This window comes from Camelus bactrianus, chromosome 11 (assembly GCF_048773025.1).
Source record: "Camelus bactrianus isolate YW-2024 breed Bactrian camel chromosome 11, ASM4877302v1, whole genome shotgun sequence".
NCBI classification, from domain to species: domain Eukaryota; kingdom Metazoa; phylum Chordata; class Mammalia; order Artiodactyla; family Camelidae; genus Camelus; species Camelus bactrianus.
In genome coordinates this window covers 42,869,563-42,886,804 of record NC_133549.1, presented here as the reverse complement: position 1 = coordinate 42,886,804, position 17,242 = coordinate 42,869,563, and the positions used below count along the sequence as shown (strand labels likewise).

The following is a 17,242-nucleotide window of genomic DNA, read 5'->3' as shown; positions in this document are numbered from 1 at the left end:
GCATATACAATGATTATAACCATGTAAAATTATATATGTATAACCAGGAGGATTGGAAAAACTACAGAGATGATTATTTAGAGCGCTGACATTTTTGTTAGTGGCGGTTGAGTCGCTGGGAATGTTTATGTGTTTCAAGTTATATTTCACAGTGCATTTAGTACATATACATTAAGAAAGACAAATCTATTTTTTTTCTGGCACATTAAGAAAAAAATGTTCATCAGTACCTTTCCTTGCCTTATGTTATTTTCTCCAGCCTCTTGAATCCTATTAGTTTTTGGATGTATGAGGAAGTGGACCCCACCACTTGCCACCATGCCACTCAGTCACATGCTCATTTCTTTTGCCTGTATCTTACTATTGTGTCCAAGTTCTTGACTTATTCATAACAAACCAGCAACTATGTACTCACCACGTACAAAACCTGGGATGCCCTAACTACACCTTATGTTCTGGGTAGAAGTGTCTCCTCAGTATGATCTTTTAACCTCTGACAGAAAAATATTTGTTTCTTACTTTCTGTTACACTGGTGGAATTGTCCCTCCATTTAATGAAGACCAATTCCTCTGGATTCCACTTCATCTAGCCTTAAAGGACTTCTCACTTTGGTTATATCCTTCATCTCCTGTATCATCTAGTTCTTCTCCTGGATAAGTCTCATCAACATATAAACCTGTTCTGCTGTCTCCCACATTAAATTAAAGGGGGAAAATGACATCACCTTCCTTGACCCCACATCTCCCTTCAATTTTCTACTCTCCTTGATAGTAAAAATTCTCCTAAGAGTTGTTCTTCACTTTATTGTTTCTGATTTCTCACCTCCTCATTCACTCTTCAAACTATTGTGATCTGACTTCTGCTCCCATCACTCCCCTGAACTGTATTTCTTAAGGTCACCAACAACCTGCGTGTCGCCAAATTCAATGGTACTTTTCTGTCTTCCTGTTACTTGACCTTCTGGTCTCTTAGCAGCATTCTCTCTGTTCTTGGTCTCTATACCTTAGTCTCTCCCTTTCCTCTTACCTCTGTAGCCATCAGTCTTTTCTCACATTTCTAAATGTGAGAGTTCCTCTGGGCTCTCTCCTAAGCCTCTGTTTCTTCTCTTTCCATGTTCTAACTGATCTCCTCCATGTTTGGCCTTATATCCCATTTGCCTGCTAATGACCACCAAAATTAATATCTCTACCAGAGACCTTGAACCCATGACTCATACTTAATGGTATACTTGACATCTCCTCTTAAACTCAAGCATAATAAACATAACACGAAAACTAAAGTCATGATTTTTTTCCCCAGAACCAGTTATTTCCCCGGTGTTCCCTTCTTTGTAAATGACAATTCCATCCACCCAGTTATTTACGCATCTCTGTGTCACATCACCACAGATTTACCCAATATATTAAGTCCTATGATTTCTACCTCAAACAGTTTATTCCACTGCCACAACCCTAGTCATCCTTTGTACAAGTACAGCAGCCTTCTCACTGACTTCCCTGCCTCTTCTCCCAATCCATTTTCCACAGAGCAGACATAGCATACTTTTTGTATAACAAGTCAAATTATTTCTCTCCCAAGCTTAAAAACATTCAATGTCTTTCCCACTACACTTAGAAGAAATTCTAAGCCCTTCACTATACCTGTAAGCACCTATATAATACGACTCCAAATTATTTCTCCAGCTATACATTTCTTTAGCCAACCTGGCCCTCTTTTCATTCTAAGGGCCTTTGCACATTTTATTTCTTAGAAGAACACTGTTCCTGTTCACTTCTCATTTTGTCTAGTTGACACCTGCTCATCGTTTAAATTATACTTTATTTACTTATTTATTTTTAATGAATCTTTTTTAAATTGAAGTATAGGTAATTTAATATATTAGTTTCACGTGTAAAACAGTGATTCAATACTTTTATAGATTATACTCCATTTAAATTTATTATTGACTATGGGCCCTGTGATATACAATATATCCTTGTTTTGTTTAGCTTATTTATTTTATACTTAGTAGTTTGTACCTGTTAATCTCAGACTTCTGTCTTGCCTCTCCCCTACTTCCTTCTCCCCATTGGTAACCACTATTTGTCCTCTATATCTGTGAGTCTGTTTCTGTTTTGTTCTATTTATTTGTGTGTTTATTTTTTAGATTCAGCATATAAGTAATAACATACAGTATTTGTCTCTCTCTGTCTGGTTTATTTTCCTAAGCATAATACCCTCCAGTTCTATCCATGTTGTTGCAAATGGCAAAATTTCATTCTTTTTAATGGATGATTAATGTTCAACTCCACATCTTTATCCATTCACCTGTTGATAGACACTTAGGTTGCTTCCATATCTTGGCTATCATAAATAATGCTGCTATGCTAAATGTCCATCAACAGATTAATGAATATATATTTTATATATATACATATATATAGTGTATAATCTTAAAATAATGAGACAAATGAACTTATTTATAAAACAAAAACAGACTCAGAGACATAGAAAACAAACTTATGGTTACAGTGGGGGGCGGGGAAGGAAGGAGGATAAACTGGGAGTTTGTAGATACTAACTACTATATATAAAATAGATAAACAATAAGGTCCTACTGTATAGCACAGGGAATTATATTCAATACACTGTAATAGACTATAATGAAAAAGAATATGAAAAGGAATAGATATATGTATAACTGAATCACTATGCTGTGCACCAGAAATTAACACAACATTGTAAACCAACTATACTCCAACTAAAAAAGAAAGATAATGTGAAAAAAAGAATGTTGCTATGAATACTGGGGTGCATGTATCTTTTCGAATTAGTCTTTTCATTTTCTTTGGATATATGCCCATGAGTGGGATGGTAGTTTTATTTTTGGTTTTTTGAGGAACTTCTTTTTGGGGGGGGGGTAATTAGGGTTTTGTTTTTTTTTAATTTACTTTTAGTGGAGGTACTGGGGATTAAAGCCAGGACCTCATGCATGCTAGGCAGGCACTCTACCACTGAGCTATACCCTCCTCCCAAGGAACTTCTATACTGTTTTCCAAAGTGGCTGCATTAATTTACATTCCCACCACCAGTCTACTAAGGTTCTTTTTTCTCTACATCCTCACCAATATTTGTTATTTGTGGTCTTTTGATGATAACCATTCTGACAGGTGTGAGGTGATATCTCATTATGGTTTTGAGTTGCATTTCTCTGATGATCAGCAATACTGATCATCTTTGCATGTGCTTGACCCTCTTATGTTTTTCTTTAGGGAACACTTCCATGACATCCTAACTTAGTCAAATCCCAGCCCTTATAGTCATTCACAACACCATATACCTCTTCTTGGTATTGTGTTAATTTTAAGATAAGTTGATTAATGTCTGTGTCTCCCCTACCATATTATATACTCCATGAAGGCAGAGACAGTTCTATTTTTGTTTATTACTATATTCTCGGTTCCTAACATAGTACCTGAAATATAGCAACTACTCAAGAAATATTTACAGAATGAATGTATGATTGATATAAGGTCATGCTACTAAGAAGACATTTGTCAGTCCCATGAAAATACATTAACCAAATCATTAAAGGAAAGGTATAATCTAAAAGAATAACTACATGGACTTAAGTGATAGTTATTGGCTTTGCTTGATTATGTATTATGAACTATGAAAATGTTCTACACATGTAATTGTTTCGTCTTGTTTTGTGGGGGGAGGTAATTAGGTTTATTTATTTATTTAATGGAGGTACTAGGCATGCACTCTACTACTGAGCTATACCCTCCCTCCTACACATGTGATTCTTATTTCCTAATTGTAACATGTAAAATAAAACCAACCTTTCCGCCACCACCACCCCTCACCCCACCCTGCCAACAGTAATTTCGAAGTTCAGGAAATGTATGCAAAGGGAAGCCCAGAGCTACATTTGTGGGTAAGGGTCAAGGTCAGAAAATTGTTCTGCAGGAAAAAAGGGATGCTCCCACTGAGAGAGGACAGAAAAAAGAAGGGTGGGAAAAGGATAGGAGTTAAAGTGGGGCTTGGAGATTCTTTGTAAAGAGGAAAATGCCTAAAATTAAATTTCAAGTTGTTAATGTTGTTACAATGTAAGTCATTCCACCTTCCTAAACCTTCAATAATTTCTGCTATATTAGCTCAAGACTAAGCTAAAAAAGGAAAGAGAGAGTGTTAAAAGAGCCAGTAAGTCACAAGGGCCATCTAGGAGGTTGGTCAGAGGTTTCTTTTTCCTAGAATATATCTGTTTATACTCGTATGGCATTGATCTAACCTCACTCGGGCTATATACTTCACTGGAAAACATCTTACTTGTCTTTGAATGTATAGGAATAACCATACTCATCCCAAAATATGATAAGATGCTGCATAAAAGGTGTGCTTTAGTGCATTCTCTATGTGCTAGATGAATTCCTGACTATCACATCTTCCTTGTTCCCACCCTTCCTGCTCTAGTTATATCTCCATTTTGTGCCTTGGATTCAATATATATCTTCATCCTTCCTCATGCTATTCCCTCAGACATTCCCTTCAACCCTGCATAAATGGACCCAACCTGCATAGATGGTCCACTTATTTAATCTGGGACTGGCCCACCAGCAGGACTGGGGCAAAGAGCATTTAACATAGTGCCCCAACCACAACCAATGCTTAAAAATGATTATTAGATTCAGTCAAAATTAAATATATCACTGATAGCAATTCTCTAGAATACCTACTAATAAATTTATCTATTAAGTTGTGCTTTAATGTACAAATATTTTTAGCATTTCTCAATTTTTTAACCCAGCTCCACTGGACAGGATTTTGTCAAGCTTTACTTTCCATAAGAAGTCACAAGAATAAGTAGATAATATTTTGCCTTTTTAAAAATATTAAATGATGCTATTCAATGCTGGAATATTTAATGTGCTTTTTAAAACACATTTAAATCATCCCTTCCAACCTGTTCTGGAGATTGTGATATCCCTCCTGAATCCCACCAACTTCTGCTGACTGTGAAAGGCCCAGAGAGATAAGAAGTTCTTCCACTGTTTGATGGAGAACCCCTGATTTACGATGGGAAATGTCACTATGAAAAAATTTCTCTGTCCCTCTTAAGACCAGAATTAACAAGGAAGAATACAAATACATTAATTCATTCCATTTAATGAACAGTGTTATAAAAACTGCTAAATAATCTGACCTACCCATCTAGGAGGGCGATGACGTTCTTCCTGGGCCGCCCAATATTGGGGCCATACAAACTGGCTCTGGAGTAAATCCGGATGGGCTGCAACAGGCTCTTCAGCTGGATGTAATCCTTTCCCAACTGGCTGCCATTTACTGCCCGGCCATGCATGGTCCGATAGTTATTTGGCTCTAGATTAAAAACAGATATGCAAGTCAGAGTTGAGAAGGGTGAGGTTCTGTCAACCCCTTCCTGTCCACAGATCTCTCTGCCTTTTTCTTAGCAATGTGAATAAAATAAAAAAAGGATGCAAAGTAGCTTAACTTGAGAAACCATCCCAACAAAAAAAAGTCAAGTACCATTCTACCATTGTTTTTATTTTCAAACTAACCTTCACAAAAAAATCACCTAATCAACAGTAGAGAGACCATACTGATTTTCAGGTCATACTTTATAATAAATATAAAGTACTGGGTTGAATAGTGTCCCCCAAAATTCTTGTCAAGATGGAACTTCAGAATGTGACCTTATTTGGAAACAGGGTCTTTGAAGATGTAATTATTTAAGATGAGGTCATATTGGACTTAGTGCTCTAAATCCAATGACTGGTGTTTTTATAGAGAAAGAAGAGGGAGATTCAAGTACATAGACACACAGAGAGAAAGGCCATGTGTTGATGGAGGCAAAGACGGAAAAGATGCTTCTATGCCAAGGCTTTATGGCAGCTATTAGAAGCTAGAGAGAGGCATGGAATAGATTCTCTCTTAGAGCCTCCAGAAGAAATCAACCCTGGCAATGCTTTGATTTCAGACTTCCTGAACTATGAGGGAACAAATTTCTGTTGTTTTATACCATGAAGCTTGTGGTAATTTATCATGACAGGCCTATGAAATTAATACAAACATTAAGAAAGGAAAGCTTCCTAAAGATGGTCATTGTACCAAAAAGTCAGAAAATCAATGAAAGCAAAAATTGGTTCTTTGAAAATATCAACAAAATTGACATAACCTTTGGCTAGACTGACCAAGAAAAAAAGAGAGAAGTCACAGATTACCAAAATTAGGAATGAAAGAGGAAACACCACTAAGAACTTCACAATGATTAAAAGGATAAGGGACTACTATGAATATCTTTATGCCAATACTTCACACAATTTAGGTGAAATGAAAAAAATTTTCAAGAAAGACACAAATTACTAAAACCAACTCAAAAAGAAATAGAAAATCTGATGAGGTCTATCATAACAAAAACACTTAATGAGTCATTAAAATTGTTTCAACAAAGAAAGCCCAGACTCATAAGGATTAACTGATGGATTCTATCAAGTATTTAAGGAAGAAATAATACATGATTTTTCACAAAATCTTCCAGAAAATGAAGGAAGAGTGAACAATTCCCAACTTATTTTATAAAGCCAATATTCCCCTGATACAAAGTCAAAGACATCACAAGAAAACTACAGATAAATACCCCTCATAAAAATAGATTTAAAAATATCCAACAAAATACAAATTGAATCCAGCAATATGTAAAAACTATTATAATACGATGACTAAGTGGGATTTATACCAGGAATGCAAGGCTGATTTAGTATCAAAAGCCAACTAATGCAAAATACCATACTAACAGATTAAAAGACCAAAACCACATTATCACCTCAATAGATGAAAAAAACCCAAAAAACAGACTCTTTGACAAACATTCAACACTCACTCCTGATACATACTCAACAAACTATGAGTAGAAGGGAAATTCCTCAATCTGATAAATAGTATCTGAGGAAAACCTACATACTTACTGGTGAAAGAATGAACGCTGAAGGGTAAAGCATACTTAATTGAAATACAGAATGTTTCTCCCCTAAGATTAGGAACAAGGCAAAGATGTGTGCTCTCACCCTTATATTTAACATTTGCATTAGAGGTTCTAACTTGCGCAACCAGGCAAGTTAAAGAAACAAAAGGCATCTGAATTGGAAGGGGAAAAAAGTAAAATTGTCTTTATTCTCAGGCAATATATTCTGTATACAGAAAATCCTAAAGAATTCACACACATAGGGAAAAATATATAAGATCTAAAAGTCAAATTCAGCAAGATAAAAGATCAATATATAAAATCAATTATATTTCTAAATACTAGCAATGCACAATACAAAAATGAAATTAAGAAAATAATTCCATTCACAATTATATCAAAAAGAATAAAATACTTAAAGTTAACAAAATAAGTGTTAAACTTGTACACTGAAAACTATAGAACATTGCTGAGAGAAATTAAAAATTAAGTAAATGGGGACATAATCTATGTTCATGGATAGGAAGATGCAGTATTATTGGGATGGCAATTCTCCCTAACTGTTCTATAGAGTCATGCTCTCTATTAAAATTCCATCAGGCTTTACTGAGGAAATTAATAAGCTGACCCTAAAGCTTACATGGAAATGCAAACACCTAGAATAGCCAAAATAATTTTGAAAAGAAGAACAGAGTTGAAGGACTTACACTTCCCAATTTTCATTATAAAACTATTGTGAGCAAGACACTGTAGTCCTAGTACAGTAGTCCAAGGACAGACATTCAGAACAGTGGGAGAGAATTGAGCCCACAAATAAACCTATTTATGGTCGACTGATTTTTGACAAAAGTGTCAAAAGAATTCAGTAGGGAAAAGATGGGCTTTTAAATAAACAGTGCTAGGACAACTTGATAGCCACATGCAATAAGATGAATTTAGATTCTTGCTTCACGTCATACTCAAAAATTAACTCCTAATGGATCTTATCCCAAATGTAAGAGCAAAAACTATAAAGCTTTTAGAATAAAATATAGGAAGAACACTTCACGATCTTGGGTTAGGCAAAGATATGATACCCAAAGAACAATACACAAAATAAAAAATTGATAAATTGAACTTTATCAAAATTCAAAATCTCTACATCTCAAAAGATGCCATAAAGAAAACGATAAAATAAGCTATACACTGGGAGAAAATATTTGCAAATCATATGTTTGGTAAAGATCTTGCATCCAGAATATATTTAAAACTCTTACTACTGAATAATATGGTAACCGAATTAAAAGGACAAAAGATTTGAGGAAACATTTCACCAAAGAAGATGTAATGGCTGATAAGCACATGAAAAGATGCTCAATATCACTTGTCATTAGGGAAGTGCTAATTAAAACCATATTAAGATACTACTTCAAACCCAATAAAATGGCTGTAATCAAAAAGATAGACATTAACAAGTATTTCCAAAGATGCAGAAAAACTGTAGTCTTCATACATTGCTAGGGAAAATATTAATTGGTAAAGCGACTTTGGAAAATAGTTTGGTAGTTTGTTAAAAAAAAAAAAACAACATGAATTTATCTTACAAACTAGCAACTCCACTCCCCTCCCAGGTATCTTCCTAAGAGAAATGAAAGCATATATCTACACAAAGACTTGATGTGAATATTTAAGCAGCATTATTTATCATAGCCAAAAAAGTAGAAACAATCCAAATTGTTTCTGTCATCTGGTGAATGGAAAAGCAAAATGTGGTATACACACACACACACACACACACACACACACACACACACACACACACACGTATCATACATTGGAATACTATTCAGCAATCAAAAGGAATTTACTTTTACATGCTACAACATGGATACACCTCAAAAAGATGCTAAATGAAAGAAGTTAGATGCAAAAGACAACATATTGTGTGATTCCAGTTATATGAAATATCCATAAAAGATGAATCCATAAAGACGAAAAGCAGATTAATGTTCCCTGAGACTGGGAATGGTTACAGAGACCGACTGAAAACTAGCATGACGGATCTTTTTGGAGTTATGGAAATGTTCTAAAATTGAACTGTGGAGGTGGTTGTGCAAGTCTATAAATTTACTAAAAGCACAAGGGTATGTATGTAGGTGGAAGTCTGTGCAGAAAGAATAGAGATAAAGGTGATGAAGGTGAGAAGCAGGCAAGGAGAAGGAAAGGAGAAAAGTTACCAGGTAAAGAAACTCTGTATGTTTTCTCATCTTCCCTTCTCCTCCTCTTTTCCCCTCTTCTTCTTTAATCATCAAACTCTATTCTATGAAAATACAGTTCTCTAAAGCTCTTGGCTATGATCTAGCCACATAAACAATTGGCAATGTGTTTGAAGAGGGTTGCTCAGTCCTGTGTTTGGCCTTCACAAGGCTAGAACTGTTCTATATACAAAATATACACAATGAAAATGTATAAATGGCTATACATAAATACATCATGCATTTATCCACAAAAACAGACTAAAAACTTAATAAATATTGAGTTAATGAATGAATAAATAAAGCTGGGCTGCCAGAATCATCATCGCTAAGGGACTAAATTATGTAATTGTCAGAAATTTGATTTTATGAAATTTCTCAGTAGATATCAGGTTCCAGGGAACTGAGTCATATAACTAATATCATAAAGAGTAATTGGTGAATGTATGGGTCAAGTGTAGGTATGAATGTATGACACTGATTCAGTAATTAATTACAACCACTTTTATTTGTTCACAGAAGTGAGCAGATCTATTTGGGGAAACAATTTGGGGAGCCATTCATAATGTAGTGTTCAATTAGAGATGCTGCATTATCTTCAGAAAATTTCTGTTAAGGATAGCCATCTAAAGAATAAACACCATCTCCTTGGAACAGAATTGGACTAGAGTCAATTTACATTTCCAAGATTTGACTCCCATCTTCAAAATTCTCCCAGTTATTCCTTACTTTAGATTAATCAATGACTAATAGAATGCAAATAATTACAATCATCATCTAGCATTAATCAAATATAGTTTATAATTTATGACATTTAAGGAAACATTTTATATCTATAGAACATAGTTGTTAAAAATCTTGTATCAAGAAAGTCATTCTTTCATGAACTTTGACATCCTAAATTTTCTGAATCTTCACCTCTTGCACTGGGTATACCTTGCTTTTGTACTCTGTAGCCCACATTATTCACTGATTTCAAAGGAGGAAAATAAGTAAGTTAGTCACTTGAAGTTTAGCCACCCTAGGAGAAACAATCAAAGAAATGTCTATTTTAGTTTTTCCAATGCTAGATTTGCTCTAGAGATAAAGTACTTATTAACAGGATGTTGGTACATGAGAGGATGAGTGATGAGAGGACAAGTGATAAGAGAACTGACTCCCTGAATCTGGATAATGATCAAACTATTACATCTGTCCAAAAAGATAAGGTTACAAAGAAGAAAATGGATAAAAGATTAGAGAGACCCGTCCAGGCGAGGAGGATGACCAGATAATTTTTGAGGGGGAAGGGCCTGAATACCCAATACAGAATAGTTGTGAACAGAATACACCAGATATTTTAGGGGATATGATGCTAGGATGAGAAAACTATCAGTAGTTGTAAAATGAATTAGAAGAAGCAGCAAAATAAATCTTCTTCAAACCCTAAATGATATGTTGAGTTGGGTAGACTATTAAGTCATATCAAAAAACAGAAACGCAGTTTTTAAAATAAAAGGAAGCGGGGAGGGAACAGATCAACTCTAATCTTCTTGACTACAGACTCAAAAATCATCTACCTCTACCTAGATAGAAATGCTCACAAGAACATTCCAGATACTTTTCATTTTAATGAATTTTTAAATTCATAGATTTGGCTATTTCCCTATAGATTCTTATCTATATCCCTACCTATTTTCTTATCTATGACTGTGCCTTTTCACCTCCTCAGAAATGATTCTTTGTTTTTGTTAAGCCCTGAAGAGACACTTAAAAAGATGAGAATCAAGTGCTATGTGGCTACGGTAACTAAACAACATTTAAAAATGTAATTAATTCCACCTCTAAACTGTTTAGCATAATTTGGGGGAAGGATGGAAAGTGGCAAACTCTCAGTTATTTGGAACAGACAGATGTAAACAGAAAGAAACAGAAACTATCCACCCACCCCCACCAACAAATCATTTCCATTATACCAATAAAAGATTTACCTAGTTGAATAAGCTCCCAAATTCAGAGATGACAAAAACCCTGGAGGAAGTATTCGCATCAACCACTTATAAGAAAGTTTTAATTGCTTTGAGCTTATCTACAATCAGCAGAGTGTTTTGTTTGTTTGTTTGTTTTCCAAATGAGTTTTATTTAGAAACATTTTAGGCAGAGCATACATTCTCCAGCTCACCAGAGGCTCTACCACCCATTCTCAACATAATACCTAATTGGTCCCTCATGACAGGCATAATGCCATTTGGGGAATGCATTGTTTGAAGAATATTTTGCTATGTTTGGGGAAGAGAGCTAAGCTGGGTGGAGTCTGATATTGTAGCAGAGTAAGGTTACATGAGGTGGCTATGGGTAGACAACATAAAATATCAAAGAATGTCAAGGAGCATGAAATACAAACTGGGAGAGGGAGGGATCAGTAAAGGGCTTTGCCTACTACACAATAATTTTGCCTAGTTCCAAGCTGATTACACCACTCTTGCTTTTTTTCTAGAATGTATGACACCTAGGCTGGTTGGGAAGATGAAAATCTTAGGCTACCATACTTATGCCCGCTATAGCCAAATTATCTTCTGTTCACTTTAGGTCTCCATTTGGTCCCTAACTTTCCCCCAATTTCCCCTACTCTAGGAAAAGAAAAGAGAGCTACATTCTGGTTAATGGCTATTGATAGAAAAAAGAACACTTGTTCTTATAAAATCCACATTCCTTGCTACCTTATGAGAACTTCAAATTCTAAACTGCATAAATACATACACACATACACTTCAATGATTAAACAGGACTGGCTACATAATTTGCAGGACCTCATGCAAAATGAATATCTGGGTCCCCTTGTTAAAAAATTAAGATGGTGATAGCCGAGCATTAAGCCAAGTATGAGTCTCTTCTAAGCATGGGATCCTATGTGACTGACTTCACAGACTGCACACCCCTGGAACGAACCCTGGTTAAATGATTTAAGAAATGCTGTGTTAAAAAATGTTATACAGATTTCATTGCAGCAGGACTTCTCAGAGCCTTTTATATGCTAATGTGCATTGTGAACCTTCAAGAGGTACATGCAGACCAGTCCCCAAATACACTTGACCAAACTCTTCTGAATTATTATAAAGGTAACTTTGTAGGACCACTGTTCCATAGAACATACATTGTAAAATGCAGCTCAGGCTATGAGGATAGGTTGTATCTGGTTTAACATCAATTTGTTAATCATAATCAATTTGGCATTTCCTCTATATTTGGAATGAAGTAACTAGAGATAACTACAGATCAAATGATGTGGATTGACTAAATCTATTGTTCAACTATTTGGTCTTTTACTATTTGGAAGGTAAACTCAGAAGTCAAACAATCCAGACGTTTTCTGGGCCACTGTATTAAAGATGTCTGAGACTATATCCTAGGCCAACTTATTTTTTACCCTTTATCTTGTCAGTTCAGAAGAAATAGCATCTTTACTTACCATTACCTAGTTCCCAAGAAATGTTGTACTTTTTGCTGGCACTGTACTTCAGCAGACTCAGGGCACTAGAACTGTTCCAGGAGTTATTGGGATTGCGACGTAGTGCATTTAGAGCAAATATCAGGTGGAGTCCAGAGCAATCAGCAAAGTTATAAAGTTTGTCTAGAGACCTGGCTGGGAAGAAGGAGAGAAAGGCTTGTAACTTTCAAATCAACATCCTCAAAAAGGAAAATATTAGCTACTACAAAAAGCATTTCTATGAGCTTCCTGCTAATAGGAATTGAACAGAGAGGCTTCCAAAAGGACTATTACCTTTTGGTTCAGAGTATATTTCAAGGTGATTTCAGAAAGCAGCACACACAATTTGAGATAAAGGTGGTAAACTGGCAACTAAGTCTAGTCCACAGAATATTTTGTTAACAACAACAAAAAAAACTGAAATGCTAACATTGAAAAATGAGAAGATATTACAAAAGTAGCTAGATTTCTAGCTTTTCTTGAAAAATCACACAATCTGGCACTGTTGGATCTGTATTTATGAAATGATAGGAACAGTGTCAGGAGATAAGGCCAGGAAAGATGACTGGCTGGGGAGTCTTAGAAAATAACTCAGTCTAACAGCACTCCCAAAAAAAATTTCACTCAATTCCACACTTCTATTATTTCTGAGAATGGAAATACCATAACCAATGATAGAAATATGTTCATTGTTAGGTTGATCCCAGGTACCATGAATGCTGTTCACCAAGTTCCATTCTACTCCTTCACGTTTATTTGCCACCATTCTGGCTCTGGCTCTCATCTCCACTTGCATAAATTATCACAACAATGTAATTGCCTCTCTATTTCTAGATTCTTCCCATCCTGCCAGATTCATCTTTCCCCAATCACTTCCATCAGTTTCATTTACCCCTCAAAACCTTAGTGGATTTTCAAGACCTTTACTTTCTTTATTTCAAGGCCTCTACAACTCAACTATAATTTTTCAGCCTATTCTATTATTGTCAATGAATTCTTTGTAGGTGTATCCAATTCTATTTGTTACAGAATCCCCTGCCCCACTGGGCCTTTGCTCTGATTATCCTCATTTGTCATGACTTTTTCTTCTCTTTTAAACATAACCAGATCTTACTTGTTTTTTTTAGACAGTGTTTCCCAAAGTACGGATGACATGACTTTAAGTGGTACACATATTGAAAAAAGTTTTAGGTTAATAATTATGTATAGGGGTTCACATTATCCTAGTATTCATTATCCAGGTTCGTAGAGCAGGATTTCTCAAAGGGAATATGGAACACCAGGTGGGGTTCCACAAGATGTCATTAGGGGGTTCTGCAAAAGATGATGCAAAGTGACAAAGGTACCCCATCAGCAGTAGGTCTTTTAGAACTATAAGGTAGGACTGTAATCATTTAATTGAATCCATTATCAGTTTTTGAAGTGGGATATAGGGTTTCTGCCATTTTCATCTTTGTATGTGCATAAGGAAGTGCTTTTTAAGCAGCATCAAGAAAAAGGACAGAAATTGTCTCATTTCAGTTGAAAAGAAAATCCATAGGAACTTATCTCATATTGAACCCAGAATCAAGTAACTAAGCAACAGAAAGAAAAGGCATAGGTTTCACATTAAAGAAATCAACTTATTTATTTTAGTTTCAAAATAGCAATTAAAATTAAAATGCATTTATAGGCCAATTAAAGTGATCATGAAACCAACACATGTGTATACTAATTTTGTAATTATCTACCTAAGCCTGACTATGCCACTCAGTCAGAAAATGGTTTTTTATAAACTCTTATAGAAAATGTCTTAGGCTACAATTTTATTCATATTGCTTTGATATATAATTTTAGTAAGCTTACTATTCAACACTGTTCATTTATTTTCATGTTGAAAACCACATTAAATTCATAAACTTTTAAAAAATAAACCTGACAAGCCTATCTTTAGAAGAATTATATCCCATTTTGGCTTAAACCAGTTACTTTAAAAAAACATATGTTTGCCTTGTAAGTTTCAAATTCATGAAAAGAAAAAAAAAAGGATTAATCTCAAGAAAGAAAGTTAACTACGTGTTTTTTCCCCCCCTTTTCTAGAAAGGCTGTCTAAAAGTCATTTTTAGTTTTAAATAGGAGGGAAAAAAACCTGTTGCAACTTACCTTGTACTACATACCATACCTCAACAGCATTTATACGATAAAAATTTGTGATAATGCTTTTAGACCTACTTGGGTAAGGTACAAAAAAAATCTAGTAGGAAATTTTTCACAGGAAAAAGCGAAGTTTCTTCTATCTATACCACTGATCTACATTGAAGTTGGTATCCTTTGTGGGGAGGGGGAACCTACAAAAGAATAGGCTAAGATGTTGTCCAAACTAAACAGATTCTCAGGAAAATATCATGCTATTTGAAAGACATTGGATTATAATACTTACAACTAAATGATCACACTAACATACTATGAGCTTTAGATGTAAATTTTATCTAGAAGTTCCCTGAGATTTGAGAATATTTCAAATCTTTCTCTGATATAAAAAGTTTGAGAGGGCTGTCCTAGAGTTAAAGGATGCTTAGGAAAATAAAAGTAATCTTTACACCAAAATATTCACTGTTGAACCAAGACCTGACATAAAAATTCCTTCCTCTTGGCAATATCCTCACCAATCAATTCAATGATTCAATTTCTCCAATATAATGCAAACCCAGTATAAATCTTTTGGAAAGCTATGTTGCAAATCTGAGCAAAAGAGGCAGGGTTTAATGAGATCAATGAAAATAATGTATGATAATTGCTCAAATCACATGCAAATCCACTAACAAATAAGAATGTAGAATAATTAGATCAGTTACCTGAACAAAAGAAAACTCACAAGGGTGATAACAAAATAGGTTGCTCAGAAAATAATTTGAATATTAAAAGATCAAATGAGGTCTATTTTGATGTCTTTAATATTTATGATTGTGCTATAAAAGTTAAATTATTTTATCAGAAAAATACTCAGTATCCAATTAAATATCATTCTGTTCAATTTGTTCATAATTGCAGTAACAGTTTATAATTTGTTAAGTTTATAATGAAATATACTTACTTTCATAATTTTTAATTTTACTTATGAATCAAAACCCTAATCAAACTTTTGCATCAAAACTTCATACAAATGATATTCTCTTTAGGTAGATTGAGTCCCTTTAAAGTGGCCTTTTTCTAGATCTGATTATTTTCATATAGTGAGGATATCCTGTGTTTGCTTCATGTATATTGGAAAAACAAATATATATCAAACACAAAAGCAATCAAATCTGTGATTTCATGGATTTACTGGTTTAAGACAAGGCAAAAGGCATTTACAAAAGAAATGTCAGTATAATGAAAATGTGGAGAAATAACAATATAGATGGTTTGTTAACACAGCAGAAACTGAGAACTAGAGTGCTAGAAGTTTGAGAAATACTTTGTTAAGGATAAGTTTAAGAACTGCCTTCTCTGTGAAGCCATTCTTCTGTGAATACACCAATTTCCCTACAGTGACCTCAAATTAACCTTCTTTAAACTCAACATCTCTATCATTTGTTGGCATCTGAGTGCCTTGTGACATCTCCTGTGACATTGCCTTACCTTGGGATTTACCTCTTGATTTAGTCACTTGTCCAGAGTGAATGGTTTACTTCCCCAGTTAAACTGTCAACTTCCTTAAGGCAGGTACTGTATCTCATTATGTCTTTCAGAGCATCTATCAAGAACAATTTCCTGCCTCAAAATCATGCTGAGGAATTCTCACAGCCCAAATTCTGTTGTTGTATTAAAATGGTCTAGTAAGAAACTGAAAGGTCCTAATGAGAGATCTGTGTAATAGCTATTATTGCTAGTTCAAGAAATGTACTCAGAGTTACCTGAAAATTATGTATATTTGAATACAGAGCATTTAGTAGATGCTCAACAAATGTAATCTTCCTCAGAATATCTGTAGTCAGGTGCCATCCAAGCAAGCAGATATTAAAAGACAACTTTCTACTCTCTCCACCAGAGGGTGCCAATGCCTCTATATCCTCTATTCAGGTTGCCTTGGCATCTCAGGAATATAATGCTAAGGAGCCTTGCCTAGCAGGCCGTTGAAAATGAGGAGCTGGGCCTGAGAGAGATGGAAGAGATAGGTTTTGGAGTCATCTATAAAGTGCTGATAGTAGATGCCATGAAAGTTCTTGAGAGTTCTAAAGTACAAAATGACTGAGGACAAAATCTTCAGAAATGTCCACATATAAAGATTGGGAAGGAGGGAAAAAAGGACAGAGAAGGAGAAGAGTCAGAAATGTATTCTTAAGGAACCCAAAATAAGACAGTTTCAAGGAGATACTGGTCAATGCCAGTAGGTGTTGGTGAGAAATTGAGGAGAAAGGGAGAAAGAAGAAGAAAAGTATTATGGTTAATCAGAAAAATGAGGTTAGAGACTAGATTTAGGTTGAGGTGTGAAGTTAAAGAATGAGTGGTAGAGAAAAAATAATCAAATTTGGTACATTGAACTAACTTCTTGAAGTTCTGTGACAACCAAAGGAAGACAGAAACAAAAGAGAAACTAGAGTAGTACCAGAGTTAGG

At 34.9% G+C, this 17,242-nt stretch overlaps 1 protein-coding gene across 5 annotated transcripts in view; it reads right to left on the bottom strand.

The window, feature by feature from the left end:
• The window catches only part of HPSE2 (heparanase 2 (inactive)), a 568,967-nt gene that overhangs the window by 213,733 nt on the left and 337,992 nt on the right, over positions 1-17,242 (bottom strand). For all 5 annotated transcript variants that reach the window (XM_074373795.1, XM_010971071.3, XM_045507507.2 and 2 more), the window contains exons 4-5: positions 12,648-12,821; positions 5,191-5,362 (exon numbers count right to left, since the gene is read on the bottom strand). In XM_074373795.1, coding sequence (XP_074229896.1) covers positions 5,191-5,362; positions 12,648-12,821 — 346 coding nt within the window. The remainder of the gene's footprint in view (positions 1-5,190; positions 5,363-12,647; positions 12,822-17,242) is intronic.